The 21774-nt window shown below is 53.3% G+C and overlaps 9 protein-coding genes across 9 annotated transcripts; 6 read left to right on the forward strand and 3 right to left on the reverse strand.

The window, feature by feature from the left end:
- Positions 1-88: 88 nt before the first annotated feature.
- On the forward strand, positions 89-2751 carry P153DRAFT_340008 (ATP-dependent RNA helicase SUV3 mitochondrial precursor). Its single transcript, XM_033665851.1, has 2 exons — positions 89-1411; positions 1463-2751. The coding sequence occupies exons 1-2, from the start codon at positions 177-179 to the stop codon at positions 2493-2495; spliced, it is 2268 nt and encodes a 755-aa protein (XP_033523684.1). The 5' UTR covers positions 89-176; the 3' UTR covers positions 2496-2751.
- Positions 2752-3856: 1105 nt separating this feature from the next.
- P153DRAFT_356889 (glycoside hydrolase family 7 protein) lies at positions 3857-5390 on the reverse strand (the record flags this gene model as incomplete). The annotated part of the gene is made up of 4 exons (XM_033666684.1): positions 3857-4372; positions 4435-4712; positions 4770-5039; positions 5093-5390. 4 exons carry the CDS (start codon positions 5388-5390, stop codon positions 3857-3859), a joined length of 1362 nt encoding a protein of 453 aa, XP_033523685.1.
- Positions 5391-7772: 2382 nt separating this feature from the next.
- On the reverse strand, positions 7773-8697 carry P153DRAFT_385513 (uncharacterized protein; the record flags this gene model as incomplete). The annotated part of the gene is made up of 3 exons (XM_033670434.1): positions 7773-8340; positions 8394-8532; positions 8583-8697. 3 exons carry the CDS (start codon positions 8695-8697, stop codon positions 7773-7775), a joined length of 822 nt encoding a protein of 273 aa, XP_033523686.1.
- A 1012-nt stretch (positions 8698-9709) lies between these two features.
- P153DRAFT_396585 (uncharacterized protein) lies at positions 9710-11297 on the forward strand. The gene is made up of 3 exons (XM_033671493.1): positions 9710-10497; positions 10554-10591; positions 10651-11297. The coding sequence occupies exons 1-3, from the start codon at positions 9753-9755 to the stop codon at positions 11176-11178; spliced, it is 1311 nt and encodes a 436-aa protein (XP_033523687.1). The 5' UTR covers positions 9710-9752; the 3' UTR covers positions 11179-11297.
- Positions 11298-11596: 299 nt separating this feature from the next.
- P153DRAFT_356892 (uncharacterized protein) lies at positions 11597-13885 on the forward strand (the record flags this gene model as incomplete). Its single annotated transcript, XM_033666685.1, has 3 exons — positions 11597-12416; positions 12472-12509; positions 12563-13885. 3 exons carry the CDS (start codon positions 11597-11599, stop codon positions 13883-13885), a joined length of 2181 nt encoding a protein of 726 aa, XP_033523688.1.
- Positions 13886-14508: 623 nt separating this feature from the next.
- Positions 14509-15072, forward strand: P153DRAFT_375809 (uncharacterized protein; the record flags this gene model as incomplete). Its single annotated transcript, XM_033669606.1, has 1 exon — positions 14509-15072. One exon carries the CDS (start codon positions 14509-14511, stop codon positions 15070-15072), a length of 564 nt encoding a protein of 187 aa, XP_033523689.1.
- Positions 15073-15083: 11 nt separating this feature from the next.
- On the reverse strand, positions 15084-16178 carry P153DRAFT_375810 (uncharacterized protein; the record flags this gene model as incomplete). Its single annotated transcript, XM_033669607.1, has 2 exons — positions 15084-15996; positions 16057-16178. 2 exons carry the CDS (start codon positions 16176-16178, stop codon positions 15084-15086), a joined length of 1035 nt encoding a protein of 344 aa, XP_033523690.1.
- Positions 16179-16523: 345 nt separating this feature from the next.
- On the forward strand, positions 16524-21355 carry P153DRAFT_396590 (uncharacterized protein; the record flags this gene model as incomplete). The annotated part of the gene is made up of 1 exon (XM_033671494.1): positions 16524-21355. Exon 1 carries the CDS (start codon positions 16724-16726, stop codon positions 21353-21355), a length of 4632 nt encoding a protein of 1543 aa, XP_033523691.1. The 5' UTR covers positions 16524-16723.
- A 46-nt stretch (positions 21356-21401) lies between these two features.
- Positions 21402-21774, forward strand: P153DRAFT_17156 (uncharacterized protein). Its single transcript, XM_033662304.1, has one exon. It carries the CDS (start codon positions 21441-21443, stop codon positions 21660-21662), a length of 222 nt encoding a protein of 73 aa, XP_033523692.1. The 5' UTR covers positions 21402-21440; the 3' UTR covers positions 21663-21774.

Consider the following 21774-nt stretch of genomic DNA (forward strand, 5'->3'; position numbering starts at 1 on the left):
GGGTTGGCCGCGGTGGTGTCGCTTGCCCGAGCTGCATGCATACGCTTGGCTCAACTTTTTCCAACCCTACTGACGTCGACCACTTGCACCCGCCTCTCTGCCTCTGCTGGCCACGCCTCTCTGCTCCCTCTGCTGGGTACACCCCTCTCCCGCCCACGCCCACTCCCGCTCCTGGTATGCCTCGACTGCCGGCGCGGCGCAACTCGCTGTGTCTCTTCTGCGCCTTCGCCCGCCCGCCGCCTCGCCTCCTCCCGCGCATCCAAATCGCAAACAGAACCTCAACCGCAAAAAGCGGCTCCCGCTCCCCGAAGCCCTTCTTCAATGTCCTCGACAAAAAGAACCCCTTCCGGTTCCAGCCCGAAAAAAAGTCGCCCTCGGAGACGGTCAGCGAGAAACTCGACAAGCTCCGAAAAGAGTTCGCCGCAGACGACTTCCTCGACAGTCTCCAGCTCACTAGCACTGAGTTTGACCAAGAATGGGTTGCCTTCGAACGCTCCATCGCCCAGTGGGTCAAGCAGGAATCGGACAGGCTGTATACGCTGATAGGTGAGGCCCACCGAGGGAAGGGCACACTGGAAACAGAGCTGCGCTATCGCTTCTACGCCCAGACATGTGGTCAACACTTCACATCGGCAGAGCTGGAGAACCAGAAAGACGTGGCAGACCTGCGCTATCCCTCCGAGTGGTACCCCTCGACACGAGAGATCCCGCGTGTAGTGCACATGCACGTGGGGCCCACCAACTCTGGCAAGACATACCGTGCCCTCAAACGCCTCGAGGAAGCCCACACGGGCATCTACCTCGGTCCACTCCGATTGCTGGCCCACGAGGTCTACACACGTCTGAATGCAAAAGGCAAGGAATGTGCCCTCGTCACGGGCGAGGAGCAGCGCCTGCCCGAGGGTGATGCGGCCGCCATGTTCAGCTGCACAGTCGAGATGGCGCCCCTGAACACGCCTTTCGATGTCGCCGTCATCGACGAAATACAGATGATCAGTCATCCAGAGCGGGGCTGGGCCTGGACGCAGGCATTTCTGGGCTTGCAGGCTAAGGAGATTCACCTTTGCGGCGAGGCGCGCACTGTACCTCTCATGCGCGAGCTCTGTGCTCTCGTGGGCGACGAGGTCCATGTCCATGAGTACAACCGTCTGACGCCTCTCAAGGTCGAGCATCGAAGTTTACGCGGAAATCTGAGTCTGCTGGAGAAGGGTGACTGCATTGTCGCATTCACAATCCTCGGCATCCATGCTCTACGACGCGAGATTGAGAAGCAGACCTCGAAAAAGTGCGCCATTATCTATGGCAGCTTGCCTCCTGAAACAAGAGCCCAGCAAGCTCGACTGTTCAACGACCCAGACAATGATTTTGACTACCTCGTGGCTAGCGATGCCATTGGTATGGGGTTGAACTTGTACGTATCTCAAATGTCGAGCTCGCGTCTCTTGTAAGCTAACAAACATAGGGCCATCAAGCGTGTCATCTTTGAGTCTACCATGAAGAACAATGGGACGACCTACGTTCCTCTGCAGATATCCGAAGTCAAGCAGATCGCCGGCCGAGCTGGTCGTTACAAAACCGCGCATCAAGCAGTCAGCGAAGACTCCACATCAGCTTCAGTAACCGACATTGCTGCTGACCCCGCTATCGATCTGGACGACAAGAAGGAACCTGACCCTGAGGTCAAAACTGTCGGATGGGTAACGACTCTCGATCAAATCGACCACGACTATCTCCGAAGAAGCATGGAACGCGAACCCGAAGACATCACCAGCGCCGGCGTCTTCCCGCCCTCCCTCGTCGTCGAGCGCTTCGCAAGCTACTTCCCCCCCGGCACCCCCTTCAGCTACATCATGCTGCGCCTCCACGAGATCTGCGAAATCCACCCACGCTTCCACCTCTGCGCGCTCAAAGACCAGCTCGCCATCGCAGACGTCATCCACCCGGTCAAGAACCTCAGCATCCAAGACCGCATCACCATCTGCGCCGCCCCTATCAACACCAGGCAATCCGCAGAACAGCAATTCCTCCGCTCCCTCGCGGAATGCGTCGCAGACGGCAAATCAGGCAGCCTTCTCGACCTCCCCGACCTGCCCCTGCACTTCATGGACCTCCCCGCCACCCGCGAGCGCAGCTATCTGTATAAGTTGGAACAACTCCACAAGATGATCGTGTGCTACCTCTGGCTCAGCTACCGCTTCCCCAACGTCTTCACCACGCGGCCCCTCGCTAACCACGCGAAGAAACTCGTCGAGGATAAGATCGAGAAGACGCTTACGGAGTTTAGCTTCACGGAACTCGCGCGAGAGCGTATGAGGCGTAATAGGGAGAAGGCGCATAAGGGGATGGGTGAGGATTTTGTTGCGGAGAAATACACCCCCGCCGCTGCGGCGCCTGGCGTGCCTGTTGCGGAGAAGATTGAGTGGGATGCGGCGAGGGTTGAGGTTCCTCCGGTGGTGGTTGAGCGGGATGAGGAGCGGGATTTGTGGACGGGGTAGACAGGTAGGCGGGCATTTATAAAAGGTAGTTACGATGTAGTGCGAAATGGTGTACGATTATGGAGATGGAAGATGTAAATTTAGATATCATGGGCTCCTTCCGCCCTAGATCGACCTGACTTTCGTCTTGATGCGAGAGTTTTCTTTTCTTTCGAGACGCATGGCCAGGTTATGGCGTTGTGCGGATTGGGATTGTTAGATATGTATGTACCACCATCTTCACTGGAATGAAATGAACTGCTTGTATTCATTTCCGAAACACACATATACATACACCCACACCCACCCATCTCCTTAATACACTATACAAGAACAACGTCCACATATTAGATGCAGACTCCACCGTCTACCCAGCCTCGTTCAAATCTACGCATACCCTCCCAATCAGTCAGTCCATGCACGACACTCACTCACTCACTCACTCACGCGCCCTTTCGTCGAAACAGCAGGAAGGAAATTTGACTCGGCTTGGTAGATAGATCGACTTGATGATGGAAGTAAACACCGCAAGTAGAACAGCGCTCTATGGTAGGTAGGGAGTGGATGTGTTTGGCAGGGGTATTCATATACGTTGGGTAAGAAGTTTACGTGTAGTTGTTTGTCTAGCTGCTGCAAGATGCATTATTTTGGGATTATAACGTATTCATGCCTATTGCACAAGCAGATAGACGCAACACAGTAAAAATCTAGTATAGTAACTCAGTGTAGAAGATGATACCTAGCCCCTGAGCACACAGTGGCCATCAGTGAGAGTACACAGTAATAATAACAGAGAGCTAATCAACCGTATCTTGACGACTGGCTGCTGGATGTACTAATGCGGACGCGTGTTCGAGAGCCCAAGCAGTAATCGAAGTTTGGTTCGGCTTCAGGAGTTATGTTAAGCGTAGGAGTTTTGTTAAGCGTAGGAGTTACGTTGAGCTTAGGAGTTACGTTGAGCTTAGGAGTTGCGTCAAGCTTGGGAGCACCTCCAAGCGCGAGTAGTCGTTCGTTATCATATCTAGCTCCTGTAAGATACATGTATGTGTGCTACTCCTTACCTCTCCACTTCCAACCTTTGTACTTGATTGACTGAGAAGTTGGACCGGCATCAAGCAAGCCATACCGAACCCCAAGATCAAGCAGACGGTTGCAAACATCACTAATTTCGAGACACAATTTTCTCAGTGGACTTTTTCGCATAGAAAAGCTAACCCGTCGACCAATCTCTCTTGCTGAAGCAAAATATATACACAAAAACGAATGGCTCAGCCGCGCGGGCCGGAAGAAAAGTATGTCCTCATCCTCGTAGAACAGCCACACTGCTCAATCCCCTCCTGCTACTTCCCCATCAATCTACCCATCCGCCCAGCAGTCTCAATCTAAGCAGGCTGCGCAAACGTCGAGCCAATCGGCCCAAAGCGAATGTTCGAAAACACAACCGTCGATCCAGGACTATTAGCCTCCACATCGGCGGGCGTCCCAGAAGTAGTCGCGCAAGTCCCCCTTGCAGCCCCCGGCTTAGTAGAACCCACGGGGTAAGTAGAATCCAACCAGAGCATGTTAACCGCATGATCGTCCCACAAGCTCATAACCAGGACATGTCCGCGAGCGAGCGAAGCACCCATTGCGTTAAGTCCACCCATAGTCGCGAACGAGTTTGTGTCGCCGAAGACGCTCTTCTGCGCTGTGCAGAAGGCGTCTGTGATGGAGTTTCCGGTCACGCCGGCGATGGTCGAGTTGCTGTTCTTGAAGACTTTGCCGTTTTGCACGTAGAAGCGCTTGATCTCTGAGAGCTTGGAGCCGGAGCCGATGAATTGGGTTACGACGGTCATCTTCTGGGCGGTGTTGAGGGTTTGGCCGGGGCCGTAGAAGTCTTTGACGCCCATGCGGTAGCTCTGTTGTGCTTGTTAGTTTTTGCTGTATTGTACTGTATGGTGTGTGGGGGGGATGAGCTTACGTTGAAGTCGCAGCCGTCCTTGTCGCAGACACCGCCGTAGCGGTTGTCGCCGTCACCACATGCGGTGCCGGTGCAGGCCTGGAGACCGGTTCCCTTGCAGGGGTGGGGCGTGTAGGCCGTCGAGACGGAGTTTGCCTCCCAGATATCCATCTCAGGGCAGCAGGCGCCGGTTGTGCCTGCGCCGGCGTTGGGGTCGTTGGCAGAGCCGACCCAGCCGGCGCTGTTGGCAACACCGTTGATCCACTTGATGTCGTGGGGGCACTGGGAGTCGCAGTATCCTTTTCACACATTAGTCAGAGCCCGTCATGGCGAGGAGAAGGATGAATTCGACATACCGGTTCCGTACTTGGCACCAGCCTTGTTGTTGCCCTTGTTGATGCCACCGTCGGCGGCCATCTCAACGAAGTAAAGAGCACCGTTCAAGCCGCAGGGAAGCTTGGAAACGTCGACATCAAAGGTGAACTCGTTGTTGACGAGGTTGAACATCTGGTACTTGGTGTCGCTCTCCATGAGGTAAGTTCGGGAGCCGATGTTGGTCGAGTACGAGCCCTTGGTCACAAACTTCAGCGACAAAGCATCAGATGCTGTAGTGATGCCGTAGGTGCCTGTCACAAGTTAGCTTCTAAATTTTCAAGCCCATGGATGAGAAGCAAAATACCAGCGTAGTCGGCACCGTCGATAGCGCAGTTCTTTGCGCAAGTGGTGCCGTCAGGGCAGAGGGTAGCGTCCCATGTGTTGCCGGTGTAGCAGTTGGTGGATCCACCAATGTTGTGGGCCCAGCGCCAGTTAGAGTCGAGCGTAATCGAACCAGCCTTTGTGGTACAGCTGGTTCCGCCCTTACCAGTGCAGGTCTTCCATGAGAGTGAAGGATGCGTCTCAGCGGTGTTCGTTCCAACCTGCTGAGCGCGGGCGGCCCCGAGAAATGAGAGCGAAGTGAGGGCGAGTGTCTTGTACATCGTAGCTGTTGAGGGAGGGTTGATTGCTGGATGATGAAGGGTCCTTTGTTGTTGGGATGGCTTCCTTATATATGATTTGGACTGCTACTAGAGACTGTCTTCGGCTCGTTGGGAAAGTTTCCATATGACCCCAGGGCTGGTCCATGTTGGACGTCGATGGATACTATTGCCGCCAATATCACGGTATTCACGGACGACCGGGAACAGGAACAAAAGCTAGAGTCGCTAGTTGATGAATTGTAGATGAAGTGATCTTCATTGTGGAGTTGTCTGGGGTAATGCGACGGGTACCTTGCCCCTAGTACCCTTTGAAAATTAGCAGCGGCTGGGTATAGTCAGGGGGAAACGTGATATCCTTGGTTACTGGATTTTTGCCTCCAATAGCTGAATGGGTTTAACAGTACATTCTCGTAGAAAGACCTTAAGGGGAGCCTTGCTACAGGTGCAAATATGAAAAATTGAAACGCTCGGTTTATGACTCCAATCTCAGTGAGATCCATGTACCTGTATGGATGCTTTCAGTATCCAGGCCGACCCCAGACCCTGTATTGCCTTGGTTGTTGATGTGTAACCAGACGCGCCGTTGAAAAGCTCCACCGACGATAACTTGTTGTAGAGGCGCCTGCGTGTAGACCCATAGTCAACATTAGCATCTACCATGAACAACATGGAACGGATAGATTGACTCGTCTACGTCGCGTGCGTCGATATTAAACAGGACCGGTAGGTTCCTCCGTTCTGTATAGGGAAGGTAATTTGGGAAGGGTCATGAGGCTCAACTATGTTGTCTGAACCCACGATGATCCGTCCAAGCACCTTGGTAGTCTGTGTTTCTTGTTAACGCTGGTATAAGCCTCGTTTGGATAGTGAGCGTAGGCACAGGAGGTGCGGCCTCCGGCGCCAACGGGACGAGATCCCTGGAGTCAGGGACGTTTGAAGCTCGGTACGTCGTTGCCACGCTGTGCAGCGGTCGTAAAGTGGCCTCGTCCCACATGTGTGGATATCATCTTGCGTTCCATACGATGTAGACCAAGCCCGTGGTTGATGAAAAGCGTCGCTTTGTATCATGATTGTCGTTAGGATATCGCAATGCGTACACGGAACCGTGTCCATTTTCTTCCGGACATGCATGTCTCGATATTCTATAACATTCCTTTCGGTTTTCTATCGTGTCTTGTCTTCAGGCTGCGTGGAAAGCCATTCGTGTGGATCCGAGGTCGATTTCAGCCTAATCAAGTCCCATGCAAGTAATATAAACCACGAGCCATTTAGATGACTTGTAAGTATTTGCAGTCAGCTGAGATTTTTTCTTAAACTCCAACGTGTCTTTTTTGTAACGGGAAATTCATTCGCCAATCCAATCTGAGAAGCAGATCTGGCGCGGACTGAGTTATGCAGAATGTAGGAGCTGGTACGCGATCTGGTGTAGACAGTCTGACGGAGAAATCGCGCAGAAACGTTTCCGCATGTCTTTCTGGCCGTAAAATACGTAAACGAATGCTCTGTTCCTGTTTCAACATGTAAGATTTAGTTAGGCATCGCGCTAGTTGCCTGTCATTGTAGCGGCATAGCTGCATGAGATTGATTGTTTGTGAGGCGTAGCGAGGAGCATCGGGAAAACGGTGCAGGGACGCGAAGGATCCAGCGAAATCATAAGTTCAACATGCCACTCTCGTGAGAGTTTCGGTATAGATTCGACGAGAACGAAAACAACGAGAAAGCGGTTGATGATGACGAGAAGATAAGGAGTGGGCGTGGCTTCCTAGAATTTGGGAAAATCACTAAGCTCGAAAAGGTATCGCGCTGTTTAGCCAGTCAGCATCACCCAAAACACTTTGTGCAGAAGTAACACTCAATTTTTCTAACTCTAAACCCTCTCTTACAGACCTCGCGATTTTGATCTCTGTGTTATGTCTACGGAGTGATGACAAAAGATGGCTCGATATACCACTGGATTGTCGGCCTGCCTCTCGATTAGTCGAAATACCAGGAACCAAGATGCAGCGAAACCTTGCAACACCCTAACAACTACATCTAAGATCAGTATTGGGGGTTCATACCTAATGCCGCTAAAAGTAATACTCTTAGCATCCATCTTTGTGGATTTTATTGTTATGGTTCTGCGGCTTCATAGAGCCTTCACGTACGCAGCTTATTTCCCGCTTTCCCACTTGACCGAGAGTGTGGCTCACACAGAGCTTTGATCAATGAAGACTACGGGGCTGTAAACCTCATTACATTACAAGCAATATCATTCGACGTTCCATCCAGCCAGCTGTATGGCCAGGACTCATCTGAAAACGGAGCAGTTACATGCACACATGTTTCTGCTGTTCTAATGTGCCTCTACTTCTAAAGCATTGTTACGCCCGCTTCCAGCAATCAATGACGCTCGGTAGACAATTCTATAAAGTGCGGACGAGTTGACAGTTCCGACGGTGGGTGATGGCCTGATAATTCCGAGACTTGATATTGGTTCGACAGTTCTGCTTTTCCCATGAGTGGTTGTTGTTGGGCAGCTGTGTAATCTGACGAATAGCCGTGGCCTTGTTCGAATCCTTGCATTTCATCTCCATTTGACTTATTCTTCCGCCTCCACCAAAAGATGGCGCCCACGATAAGTACGATACCGATGATCGGCCCAATCACTGCCCCAGCGATCCAAGCTTTGCTTTGTGACGTCGGCGCGGCTGGAGAGGTCGAAGTCGGGGTTGCGGAAACACTCACGCTCGATATAGTCGACGTACTCGATGACGTCGAGGCTGAAGCCGTTGGAGTTGGGGAACTCGTGCTCGATGTGACGATGCGAGAGGATGAAGTGGTGACGGCTAGATTACGGTACACTGTGTTTGCGCTCCATGCAAGGCGACAAGCGATATTGTGTGCCGAAGGAAGAATATTGGGGGATGTAGCAAATATCGTCATATCTGCGCAAGTAGCACCTCCAGCGCTGTTTCTCTCGTCAGTCATATTCAACTAACTCGGCCTGCAGGATGAACCTACCATACTGCAGTCGCGCCATTGTTGAGAAACGCTGTACCATCGACGCACTCCGTTGTCAGCGGGCAATTCCCACTGACTTTGCAATCCCCGGCAATGGTACCACTTGTCGTCCAGCTAGTACCAGCAAGCAGAGGTTCGACTGAGTGATGTCAGTTTTGCTTCACGCTCAAGCATGTGAAGAGGACGAACGAGAATCAGGCGCGACATAATAACCAATAAACCTGGAGCTCGCCCAGGTAGTTTGTGGTAGTGACTGGCCTTCAACCCGGAGCGCCCCGGCAAGCAGGAGGAGCATAGGTAACATCGCGGTTCAGGATGTAGTGGGACAGACACGCCTCGACGTTCACTGTCGCAAGTTGAGATCCCAAAGAGGGTATGATGACTACGGCGGTCTCGTGGGCTAGGCCTTCTTATCTTGCGGGCAACGGTAGGCGCCCAACACATGTATGTGCCTTTGGCTTTTTGAGGTTCGAGGTTCAGCCTTGGGGTCCGAATTGCCTGATTGGACGAACAGTCATGCTGTGGCGCGCACTTGGGCACAATGATTACCCGGTGGCTTTTTCCCTCCAGCACACTACATCTTACTATTGCACAGTCGCCGACCTTGTTCTCCTGCGTGCTCGGGTCGTATGTCTAGGTTGAGCGAAGCCAGTCTCATGGTTTGGTTAGTACTGGTTCGACCCGTAGAACTTCGGCCCGTAACTATTTGGCTAGGCGTAACAGGAGAATGACGCGTTTCCCACGGTAAATAGAAAGTAAGAGGATATAGAAGCACCAGCCCTCTAGGTACCTGTGCCGCTAATAGTGCGGAAGTTAATTATTTTTGGCTGTTCTGCAACAAAAATTCAGGGAAGCTGTAATACAGGCTGAGGTTTGTGCTTGATCCTGGGAGTTAAGCCCTCGGGTCTGCGTGGATGACATTATAAGTGGCTCCTGAATTTTGTGTGTGAGGATGACCGTCTGAAGTATGTCCTGTGTTGTAGTCTTGGGTGTCTGGACCCTAAAAAGGCGTGAAAGGTGCTCTGCCAATCGTGACGTCCAGTGTACTTCAATAAAAATCTTTTCTTTGCATGTAATCGCGAGTGCGTTGTTTGGTCACAACCCTGGTGAATGGAGTAACTGTCGTCAGAGCAACCTTGGAATTGAAGAGCGCAGCTTTGATTGGTTCTTCGAATTTTGTCAGCGCCAACCCCTAACGAAGCGAACACCCCTACGTAATGTTCCCTCGCTGCGCTCCACACAAACGGCTATACACGGTCATCTAGCCTTTATTTGAGACGCTACATAAGTCAGTGTAAGTCTCAACAGACATAAAAGACTATTCGCTGATAATGCACAGGCTCGACAGACCTCGTGATCATGACGCTATCACCAGAATGGATGGATTTCAGTGATATCAGGCGACATGCAACACAGCATTTCAAAGCTGCGCTGGATTCTCTTCCTCCGCAGTTCACGGTCAAGATCGAAAAGTTGACCGAGGAACAGATCCGCATTCCGGTGAAAAGCGACGCCCGCACAAATTCAGTGGTGCGGTTTCGACTTTTGGTTGGTCGTGTCAAGTCACCTACTCTTCAGAGTATCTATCTGTATTTTGTGGAAGATACCACGCGATTTCTTCTCGAGAAGCTTTTTGTAGGCGATAAAGCGATCTCCAAGCTGCAGTTGAAGAATGCGATCTGGGAGAAACCCTTCTGCCATCTCATTGACACAGACATCAAATTCAACGGGCCGCTAGCTCGAACTGTGGCGTTGTATTATTTGACAGAGAATGGGCATGTAGAACGTTTCAAAGAAGATCACAGGATCTTCTTTCTGAACTTCCGCATGGCCTGTGCCAGAATTTTCAAAGCCCAACTCGAGACAGGTTCGTCGAAGGCACAACCGGACCCAACACCGCGAACACCGCAAGAGTCTCAGCAAGAACAGAGAGATCATAGAAGATCCAGGGGTTCATTGCCCAGCCAGAACGACATACAGGATAACAACATCGCTTCTGGAATGCCTTCGTCTAGCGTGGAAACGATTGCGCCTCAAAGGTCTGTCCAGAGGAAGCGAAAAAGAGACAGTACAGCTGAGAATCGATTAGCACGTACAGATCCAGGTCAGTCGGAGTTGTTCCTGATCCGAGTCTTGACTGCTTACACTACTGCAATACAGACGTTACAACAAACGAAGCATCAGAAGTGGACATCTCAGTAAGTCCAGCTTTGTATCGCCGATGTACTTGGGAAAGTGAACTCACGTTCGGTTTTAGGATGACGAAAACATGTTCATAGACCTGCACAAGCGCTTGAAATTCTTCAGGAAAGACAAGGAAAGCAAAATTAAGTGCCTGGAAGCAGAGCTCAGTCAACTACAGCAGGAGGCAAAAGATTTCGAAGACCGAGCCAAGCATGCAGAATCAGAGCTTGATGACGTGAAGGCTGACCTTGCGTTTCTCCGCAGCGATCAGGTGGCAATGAAGACGGAGATTGAGGACTCCAAAGCCAGAACAGAGGAATTGAACACCCAGGCTACCGGCCTAGAGCACGCAAAAGTTGAGTTGACGAGGAGTGTGCGTCAACTGGAAGCAGAGAAAAAGAGGCTTGAAGCTAGCAATGCAGCTCTGAAAACCGAGCGCCAGGGCTTCAAGGACTGTTATGAAGACCAGAAGGGGGAAAATGCAGGCCTGATGAAGAAGAACCAAGCTCAGGAGAACGTTATCAAGGCACTAGAGGAGAAACATGCGAAAACCAAAGCGCAAATGCATGCTTTGGTGAACGAGCTTGAGGTGGACGGCTAGGCTGGTCTACGATTGATGCGAGACATTGGATTCGTAAACCGCTTAAGCGATATATACTATGAGCGATGTCTAGATTCACTTGAATAATGCTTCGTTATATTTATGGACGAACAGACTGGACAACTCTCAACGTTGGTTATTCACATCATGTTTCTGCAGGGACCGAGATGATGACTGCCGCGGACCGTTCCGCGCTCGCGTGTTTACGTGACCACGCTAAGTGATGCGCCATCCCCTCTTCCACCACTACCTCTCTCTAGCGCGACAAGAAACCAGGGCCGTCATCGCAGCGATCTGACACTACGCTCGATGTCCACGTGAAGACGACACAGACTACGACGATCGTTTCCTTTCCATAAAGAGGTTGCTTTGACCGCGCCTCACGTCCACCAGGAGGCCACACCGTGTGGTGCGAACAATGCAGGATGGATCTCATCGCGTACACATACCTTCAAAGGGTGTGACCCAGGATGAATCGCGTCGTTCAGCGATCGATCCTAGCGTCACTCCAACATCCAGCAGGCCAGTTACTCAAAAGACGCTGACGTTGTCCGCTATCCAACAATATGCGCTACGAAACTTCGAGGCGGCATTTGAATGTCTCCCAAGTACGGACACGATTCACATCGAGACCATCACCGACTACGAGAAGCCTGTTCCTCGAAACAAAAGTAAAGTCAGGAATGTTCGTCTAGTTGTGGGTCATATGGGTGGTCATATCCGTTTCAAAAAAGATGTATTTGCCTATTTGACGGAAGAAAATGACTTTCTCCGTGCAGTGTTTTACGTCGGAAATAGAAAGATTGAGGATTTGGCGTATCTTGCCGGCGACCTCTACAAACCTTTCTGCGACATTTTCTGCGCACAGGAAATGGAAACCGCTATGCAGAGTCAACTGACGGCCTTGGTTTTGTATTACAGTGCGGCGTCCGGTCTTTTGACGAGCTTTCGCGCACAAGAGTCTTTCTGGGATCACCTTGCGGCCGCTTGTATGAAGGTGCAAGAGAGAGTTATGCAAACAACTTCACAGAATGCCAATGGCGATGACGATGTGAGCATCGCTCGAACAGATGGAGCGAATGACATTGACCATGCTGCCAATCTCAACACGCACATCACCGCCACACCGAATACCCAAATATCAACGTGGTTGAGGAAGACTGCCCCGAACCAGAGCGTGGCTAGGAAAAGGCCACTGGATGAAGGAACTGAAGACAGTCACCCTGTTACAAACCAAGGTCAGATACACTAATCGGAAATCCGCGAGTATGTTCCTAATTGTGTCATGTGTAGATACGCCCTCAACCAGAAAAGCACGCGAGGAGACACCTGTGAGTGGTTGATTCGAATATACGCGTTTTATCACCAACTAACAAACATCCAGGACATTGACGTCTTTGTCCAAGCTTTTAAAAAACTCAAGTCTGACAAGCACAGCTTGGAGGCCAAAGCCAGCGAGACCGCAGACCTACAGATGCGCCTGGAAGAAGCACATCAAAAGGAGATTGCAGAACTACAGGACCGTCTTATACAAACACACCAGAAGGATATGGCCGACCTGCGGAGCTCCCTCGAAGAGGCTCATAATGTAGAGATTGCCAACCTAAAAACCCGCCTTGAAGAGACACACCGTAAAGAAATCAACGACGTACGACTTCTCTTTGAAGACGAACAACGGACGGAAATCCTGAAGACAAAGGAGCGAGTGACTGCCGACATGATGCATCTCGTCAACGAGTCAGACCGAAAGCTAGCCCACGCCAAATTCAAACTGTCCAGCGTGGAGGAGAAATGCAACGCAGCCGAACAGCGCCACCAAGCCGCAGAAGCCCAGCTCCGCACAGCAGAAAACGACCGTCACATCCTCCACACAAACAACGAGACTTTGCACGAACAACTCCGCATCTCGCAAGACAAAGCAGACACCGACACAGCAACCATAAAATCCCAAAGCCAGATCCTAGACTCCATCTGGAAGCAAAAACAGACCCTCGAGCGCGAAATCACAAACCTAAAAGCCACAGCAAAAGAATCCCAACACAACGTCGTCTTCCTCGTAACCACCAGACAAGAGCTCCGCAAGCAAGTCCAACACCTCACCGCTGCGCTCAAACAGCACGAAGCAGACTCCCTCGCCAAACACACAACCACAGAGCTGAAGCAGCAACACCTAGTGCAGCAAAACCACGACCTCAAAGCCCAAGTCAAGGCACTACACACCGACCTCACGAATGCCCAAAACGCCCGGCAAGACCAATACGAACACCTCACCCAGCAGAACCAGGCCCGAATCGCAGGTCTTCAATCCGCCGCCGAAACCTCCAATAACCGCGCTGCAAAATCTGCACTCCGCACCGCTGCCCTTCTTGCCGCGCTGTCCTATCATGTAGACCGCAACACCGCCCTGCAAACTACACACGATGCCTTGCAAACTGAGCACGATGCCATACAGACTGAACACGATGCCCTGGAAACTGAGCACGATGCCCTACAAGCCACCCACTCCGCGCTGGAAACCCAATTCGCCCATCTGCAGCGCGAGAAGCAGACGCAAAGCGCGACACTAGCACAAGTCATTGCGTGGCGGCGGGCGGAGAGTATAAGTTTCAGTGCGCAGGTGGAGAGTTTGGAGGAGGCGGTTAAGGCTGGGGTGGGCGAGTTGCGGGCGTATAAAGCAAGGGTAAAGGCGGTTGTTGATGCGATTTAGGAGTGTGGATGTGTGTCTATACACGTCATGTATGCTCAGCAGCGTATTCTCTCGCTTTCAAATTCTCGGGGAGGCGTTGTGTACATCCCCACAGCTTATACACGTGCACACCCAACACGCGACTCCAACGCCTTCCTACACGCGCCCACGCTCACGAACGCGTATATGCGCACCTACTCACAGCCACACAACTACAAGAACCAGATTGGCATAACACGAAGTGATTTTTGAATACATAATATCTCGCACACATACTCCGTCCAAAAAAAAAAGAAGAATCCACGTGACACCGCGCCCCGCTCCAACGCGTATCCCTCGGACCGAAACCCGCATCTTCTGTCCGGTCCGGGGATTCCTGCTTGGTAAGCGAGTGGTGTGAGTGGCTGAACTGGTTTGTTCAACAATATATCTCTTGCTATCACATACATAGATAACGTATATATCTCTATCTGCATCGTTTGTGTTTTCTGTTTCTGTTTTGGTTTCTTTTACGAGTAGGGTTCATGACCTATTTTCTCCGACGGCTTAGGTACTGCACTCCGCTTCGCACCACCGCCCATTATCGATATTGCACAACAGCGCGTACACAGCAGCAAACGCACGCCTCTCCAAACACCGCGAACATGGCGTCCTCGGTGCCAGAAAACACAGCCGCAGCATCCGCCGCCGCAGCATCCGCCGAAGCACCCCCCCTCCCCAAGCTCAACGCCGCAGAATTCCGCCAATACAACCGCCTAGCCGAGCACATGGACTACTTCCACACGCACTTCCGGTCGACCTACAACACACTCTACACAGCCTGCACAACGCAAAAACGGCCCGCAGGAATGTCAATCCGCTCCTTCCTCGCACTAGGCGAGCAATTCTGCGCCCAACTCACCATGCACCACACCATCGAGGAGCAGCACGTGTTCCCCGTGCTGGCGCGCAAGATGCCCGCGTTCCGCAAGGAGCTGGAGTTGCTGGAGCAGCATAAGGAGATTCATCGCGGGTTGGATCGGCTGGAGGAGTATTTGAGGGAGTGTCGGGTTGGGGAGAGGGAGCTGCGGTTGGGGGAGTTGAAGGGGGTTTTTGATGGGTTTGGGGGGGTTTTGTGGAGGCATTTGGATGAGGAGGTTGAGCAGTTGGGGGCGGAGAATATGAGGCGCTTTTGGACGCTGGAGGAGATGGAGAGGTTGAGGCTGTGAGGTTTCGGGGCTTATTTTTTGCGGGTTTTGCCGAATTTCTCGTGCCATTTTCGTGCTGAGGACTTTGCTGCTGTGACGGTGTTGACGATGGTGGGGAGGGTGGCGGAGTGGCTTTTTAGTTTTATGGTGCTGTTGGTGGGGAATTCGTATACGCCTTCAATGGCGGCTAGTTGGGCGTCTTTGCGCCATGCTTCGGGCAGTCGGTCCTCCCATGTGTCTGTGAAGTCGGCGATGAGGAAGTCGCTGGTGCCGTGTTTGGCCTCGAGCAGGATCCTGCCGGTGAAGGCTACTGTTTTTGTGCGATCGAGACACGACCATGAGCTGTTCGCGTCCGCGTCTTCTCTGGCGAGGTGTCTCAGTATAGCTTCTGCCAAGCTTGGGGGATGTCCTTCCTCAGCCGCGGCCTTGGAAACGTCGTCCACCAGGTACTGGCTGTCGAGCTTGAAGCCCTCTGCGAAGGCGGCGCTGTTTATTGAGCGCCAGACCTGGTTGAGCGCGTATGCAGACGGCCGGTAGGAGCTTCCCTCGTGCTCAAAGGCCATCAGCTCGCGCCATGCTGCCACACACTGTCCCTCTGACAACGGGATGTGCTCGAAAATGTTGTCCCTGGTCTTGGCGTTGGGTGTCGCGTCAACGTCGTTCTCGACAATGTCGTAGACAGGCAGTGCTTCCTGCAGGAGCGTCACGGCAGACGCATCGGACGGATAGAGCTCGAGGGTCGCGGTGCACGAGGCCACGGCGCAGGTGGCACGGGTGGGAATCTCGTTGCCATGGTGCTCGCAGGCAGGCTGGGTGACGAAGAGGACGTTCGACGTTTGTACCTGGCGTAGGTGGAAAGTGGTGGTCGGGGTGCAGAACACGGCATATGCAGGCCTCGGGTTGGGCGTGCCTGAGGCGGCGGGGGCCTGCGACTTGATGGACAGGCTGGGTGGTCAGCATTGTACGGTTCGTCTCCACGCCGACACGGGACGGCAGCGCACATACAGCGGGGGACGGGGCGCGTCAATCAGCGCAGCCAGGTCAGGCGGCAGCTCGAGCAGGCGGAAGTGCTGCAGCGCGTGGGCGACGGAGAAGGGCACGCCGCCCTCGTCCTGCTGCGTCGCCATTGACCGGAATGTGCTGGGCGCTGGCGGCACTGCTGTAGGAGTTGGGCGCCGATGACGGTGGGCGGTGTCTCGCTGTCCACGTCCAAGCGTCGCTGGATCTGCGAGCGGCTCTTTGGCGAGCGCCGCGTCGATGGTGGCTCAACAAGGCCCATCCAGCACGCCGTCGCCTACTTAATCGTGGCCAGGGACCCCAGCCCAAACACGGTAACGCCGCTCGACCTGTCGCCCGTCAGCAATTCGCGCCCTGCGCTTGGCTGCCGTCTGGTGCGCATCGTGCCTTGTTTTGGACTTGCGCAGGAACAGGACCATATTTCGCTGCTGCTGCCCGTCGCCCTTGCCGGTGCTGTCGCTGTTGCTGTTGTTTACCCACCAGCCACCGCCTCGACTCGCCCTCCCGCATGGCCTCATAAACACAACAGTCGCTTCCCGTGTCCCTCGCCGCGTCCCTCGCCGTTGCGCTGTGCCAATGCGCCTACGACTCGGCCCTCTCTAATCCGACTGCACTCTAATTCACCTCCGTCACTCGTTTGCGCGCATCTGCCGCCATGGCCATAATCAATCCCGAGCCCGCCGCCCTCTCCGCCGACGACCTGTCGCTGTTCTACACCACCGACGAGCTGCTCTCCAACTCGCCCGTGCTAATCTTCTACGGGCCGACTGCCACGTCCACCCAGGCCACACACTCGCGCATCCAGGCCCACGTCTTCACCCCAGCCGGCCTCCAGAACTTCGCGCGTCTCATCATATCGCCGACAGCCGCCTTCTACAACGCCGTCACATGTCTGCCCCGGGAGGAACAGGGCGACGAGATCTGCCGCGGCCTGGCCTTTAGTCTGTTCAAGTACTTTGTCGAGCTCCCCCTCGAGATTAAAGATGCCTGGGAGAAGCGATACAGCACCCTGGGCCACCTGCCCTCGGCGCCGCAGCTCTTCTCCGAGTCGCACGCAGCCATTCTTGCCGCCAAGATGGTCAAGGTCGAGAACATTGCAGATGTAATCGTGGATGTACGGCATGCGCTGGGAGAACAGACATTGTCGTGGCTGGATCTGGACGTGGTTCTGCCACAGGGGAGCATCAAGAAGTTCAACTCGCGAGAGTCAGGCCTGTTCGACGAGTCGGAAGATGAGCTACTGCAGCAACGATTTGGCCAGTATGCGCCCGTCATGAAACTGTTCGGGGAAACCGCCTTCCTCCCCACATCGAAGCTCCGCCGCGCACCATCGAAACCCACCGCCCTCAATCGACTACAGACTTTCTCGCGGAAACAGAAGGAGACGCTGCGACGCGAAATGTGCGAGCTGTTGGACACGGAGGAGAATTACGTCAACAAGCTCCACGACCTGGTCAACAACGTGGCAGTCGAATTCCGCAAGAAAGCAAAGAACAAGTCATCCTCGAGCACAAGCCCAAATGAGCAGACACTGAAGGGCCTCTTTCCTCCGAGTCTCGACAACATCCTCGAGGTCAACTCTCAGTTTTTGGAAGTCATGCGCGTCATCCTGGAAGAGACGGAGAACGGAGCGATACAAGACATCGAAGAAGCCACAGACGATGTGTTCATTGCTCCATTGAGAGGAACAAAAGACCCACCAGACGTTACTGGAGCTCTGGCAGTAGCAAAAACCCTTGTCGAGTGGTTGCCCCAATTCGGCGATTGCTACACTGACTACATGGCTGCACATGGCGACTTCTCACAGCTGCTGAAGACATTCACCAAAGACACTACCTCAAGCTTCTCGAAGAGAGTCTATGACACGGGGGAGCAGCGACTGATGTCTTTGCTGATCGAGCCTGTTCAGCGTCTGCCACGTTATAATCTGTACATCGATAACATCGTCAAACAACTGCCTGCAAGACATCCTGCGATTAGGAGTTTCCTCAAAGCGAGAGATATCGTTTCTGAGATCTGCTCAAGAGAAGGACCGTCGGCTCAGCAGATCAGGGTGTTGGATCGCCTGCGCAAGATGGTGGCTGCATGGCCATCAACCTTCAACCCGCGAGGCAGACTCATCACCGCTATCGACCTTGTGGAACTTTCTGCGCCTTACCATGGAGATCTTGCCGGGCCATCAACCGTCTCTGGAATCCTTGTTCTCTTCACAGACTTTGTGGTTTTCGTGCGCAAGCCAGATGTATCCACAACTACTGCTCGCAGTTTACTGGCGGACTTAGACAATCCCAAGTTCGCCGAGTCCTTTGACGGTTCTATAGAGCTCATCTTCCACCAACACGTGAAACTCTGCGACATCGTAGCGAGTGAGCACTCGGAGGGGAGCATTCTCCAGACATTGTCTCCCATACCTTCAGCTAGCCAAGCAGGAAGACCACGAAGCCGCGACCGACAATGTATTGGTATTCGCATGTTCTACTTACAGGGCGCATATGAAGGCAAGGCGCAGAAATTTGTTGAGGAGCTCACCAAAGCTAGAGTGGAAGGTCGATTCCCCGAAGCCGAACGAGAAAGTTACAAGTGGGAAGTACGGAGCCTGCCAGGCGATCTCAGCTTCTTCTCTTCCGTTTCCGAGGAGATTGGAACACAATCGGTAGAAGGACGAAATGAGCCAGCAAAAGTACAGGTCCTTGTGGAAACAGCAAATTTCGCGCAACCCGTTGTTGTGGGCGATCAGGGCATCGAAGTAACTATTGCGATCACAATCCTCGGAGATGGTTTCTTCCTATTGGACACGACTGGTCTCAATGGTTACGCAGCGCGAGACAAATTGACCAGCGTCGAGTTTCTACCTGTACTGACAAAACGACTGACGAATTACTTCCAACTGCGCAACAACGTCAAGAATGCCGCACTGTCTGAAGCCTACCTTTTCCGGAACCACCAAATCCTCAAGTCACTCAACGTCCAGTTCAATCAAGTCGAAGATACACAATACAGCAAGAGTCGCCCGAACTCTCCCGTCAAGATGCTCTCCGGTTTCTTTAACGGCAGCATAGGCAGAGAAGGTGGTTCTCGCAGCAGACTACACCGCAGTCCGCATACTTTGGGTGATATCCCACGGATGCCGCCTCCTTCTCAGCCTGCGTCAGCACGTCCTCACAGTCATGATGGCGAGCTCTCTCGACCCACGTCATCCAGTAGAAGCTTGAACTTCGGTGCCAATGGCCACACGACCGATTCACTCACAAAGCTGGAAGAATCCTTGTCGAACATGACTATGGCCCTACTTGCTCGAAAGGGCAACATTGTCGGTCGCTCAGTCCGCGCAAGGGCTGTTGCGGACGAGCTTGCAGTCAATGAGCTGTACAACTCACTCTTGGAGAACTCTTCGAATCTCGACCTCGCCTCACAGTCGTCTGTTGACGTCCTTTTTGCTACGTTTGAGAAGTTCCTCAGCGTGGCCTGGAAGGAGAGGATGGGCCCTGTACTTTCGCACGCCATGTTTGTATCGCTGCAAATGAGGTCAGACAGCATGCACCCTGATGAGTTTGAAGAGTTCTTCCGAGGAACATTTTTTGAGCTTGCACCACACAACCAACGTGCACTTCGAGCTATTGTCGGCCTTCTAGCCGAGTTGCTGGATGGTACCAGCAACGATGGAGACCGGGGTGTTTTGACAGCAGCATTTGCTGAGATGTTGGTACCAGCCGGGAACGCCAACGACTTCATCTCTTTGATGGACCGACTAGTCCAAGACATCGACATCCTCTTCCCAGCTGAAATCGCTGAATTCAGTACTCCCATCTACGGCTCCATCGATTCCAAGAGTCGCCACGCTGCCGGTGGCTCGGTCAGTTCCAACACATCCTTGAGGAAACGCCTCGGGTTCAACACTGTCACTAGAGAGAACAGCAAGTCGGAGAAGGTCGATAACGAGTCCAAGGTTGGTTCGTTGTGGCGTTCGCTGAGCAAGAACACCTACGTAGCAGAAAACCAGCCTCCCAGCTTGGCTAAAGCCGGGTATGCTTCGTTTGGCCGTTCTAACTCTATCGACACTGGCCACATCTCCCCCAAGCGTCCATCGTCCCGTGACCGTCCTACCGTTTTAGGGACGTTCAGCTTCGAGAATGGGAATGCGAATGGGAATGGCAGTGGCAATGGGAACGGAAACGCTCCTCCTAGCCGGTCGTTGTTGGGTGCTCTTGGAACAATCGGAGAGGTACCGCCCACTGCTGGGCCTCCCCGCAAGAAGCGTCGCTCTTCATTGGGTGATCTCAGGACGTTGCAGACTGCTGACGATGTGCCCTCGTGGTCTTCGCAGGCACCTCCTAGACCTGACTCTGCAATGCAGAACAACCGACGGATAAGCGCGTCGCCACCACCACCACCACAAACTCCATCGCGTGGCACGCCCTCGCCTCTCAAACACTCCTCTATCCCTGCACCCACACGCTTGGGCTCGCCCTTCCGCAAGGAGAATTCGCCCGCGCCCCCAAGTGCTCGCGAGCGCGCCAACAGCCTACGACCAAAGTCCGTCGCTGCCAGATATGACACCAGGGACGAAGTAACCATCAAATCCAACACGCCCAGAAAGAAGCGAACCGAGTCCATAACCAGCATCCCCATTCTCAAACCCACCCCGGAACTCGGCCTATCCGAACGTCCCGGCTCCGGAAACGCCGTGAAAATCCCCCCTTCCTCACCCCGCTCCCCCATAAAAGTAGGCCCTCCCTCGGCCCTCTCCCCCAAAAAACTCCGAATGCAATCCCCCCAGAAACTGCGCGAGCGCCTGCAAATCCAACAACGCGACATCGAATCCGCGTCGCAGGACCTGCAGAGCGAACTCAGCGCAATCACCCACGACCTAGCCACCAAGCCCGATCCCCGCCTCTCAACAGAAAGCCTCACCCTCGCCCCCACCAGCGCAAAAACCCTCGAACTCCGCATCGCCGCCCTGGAAAAACAGGTCAAAAATACCCTCGACTCGCTCTCCTCCCGCGCCGCGACTATCGCCCAGGACGTCGGCACCTCGCTGCAGGTCTCCGAGGCTCGCGCCAAACACCTCGATCAGCTGTATCGCGATATGAATGCGGAGAATGAGGCGCTGTATGCGCGGTTTAATGAGGAGTTGGAGAGGGTTACGTCGAGTGCGAGGAAGGGGCGGGCGGGCGAGGAGGCGGAGAGGAGGTTGAGGGCTAGTGAGGAGGAGGCGGTTAGGTTGAGGAAGGAGAATGCGAGATTGAGAAGGGAGGTTGCGGGACTGAAGGCGCAGATTAGGGAGTAGTGTGTGGGTGGGTTAGTGTGTGGGTGGGTGGGTGGGTGGGGGTGGTGTGCTGGTGTAAAGGTGTTTTTTTGGGGGAAGCATAGCTATGGCGTTTTTTTTTATGGTCCTGTGGGTTGAATGCGGTTATGGCGCTGCATGGTCGGTCGGTCGGTTTGGGGGGGGGGGACATATCCTTGGGTCCCGCTTTTGGTACTTTCTTCTCTTTTCTTTGCGTTTCTTTGTTCTTGGTTTTGCGGCGGGGGTTCGGAGCGATGAAGTGAGAAGACGATTGATGCGGGATGATGAAAGTCAGGGGTTTGACACTTGATGCGGAGAGACTGCACTGGGTAGAGGGAGAGGCAGGGAGAGGGATACCATTTCACGTGTTTCAGTCTTTTAGCTTTTAGATTTTTTTAATCCTTGATCTGAGTTATGCTGTG

This window comes from Dothidotthia symphoricarpi (assembly GCF_010015815.1).
Source record: "Dothidotthia symphoricarpi CBS 119687 unplaced genomic scaffold P153scaffold_10, whole genome shotgun sequence".
Taxonomy (NCBI): domain Eukaryota; kingdom Fungi; phylum Ascomycota; class Dothideomycetes; order Pleosporales; family Dothidotthiaceae; genus Dothidotthia; species Dothidotthia symphoricarpi.

Coding starts and splice junctions, on each gene's coding strand:
- P153DRAFT_17156 (XM_033662304.1), top strand. CDS start 21,441: ATGGCGTTTTTTTTTATGGTCCTGTGGGTTGAATGCGGTTATGGCGCT.
- P153DRAFT_396585 (XM_033671493.1), top strand. CDS start 9,753: ATGACGCTATCACCAGAATGGATGGATTTCAGTGATATCAGGCGACAT. Junction 10,498..10,553: donor ATTAGCACGTACAGATCCAG/GTCAGTCGGAGT, acceptor ACTGCAATACAG/ACGTTACAACAAACGAAGCA. Junction 10,592..10,650: donor CATCAGAAGTGGACATCTCA/GTAAGTCCAGCT, acceptor GTTCGGTTTTAG/GATGACGAAAACATGTTCAT.
- P153DRAFT_340008 (XM_033665851.1), top strand. CDS start 177: ATGCCTCGACTGCCGGCGCGGCGCAACTCGCTGTGTCTCTTCTGCGCC. Junction 1,412..1,462: donor ATTGGTATGGGGTTGAACTT/GTACGTATCTCA, acceptor TAACAAACATAG/GGCCATCAAGCGTGTCATCT.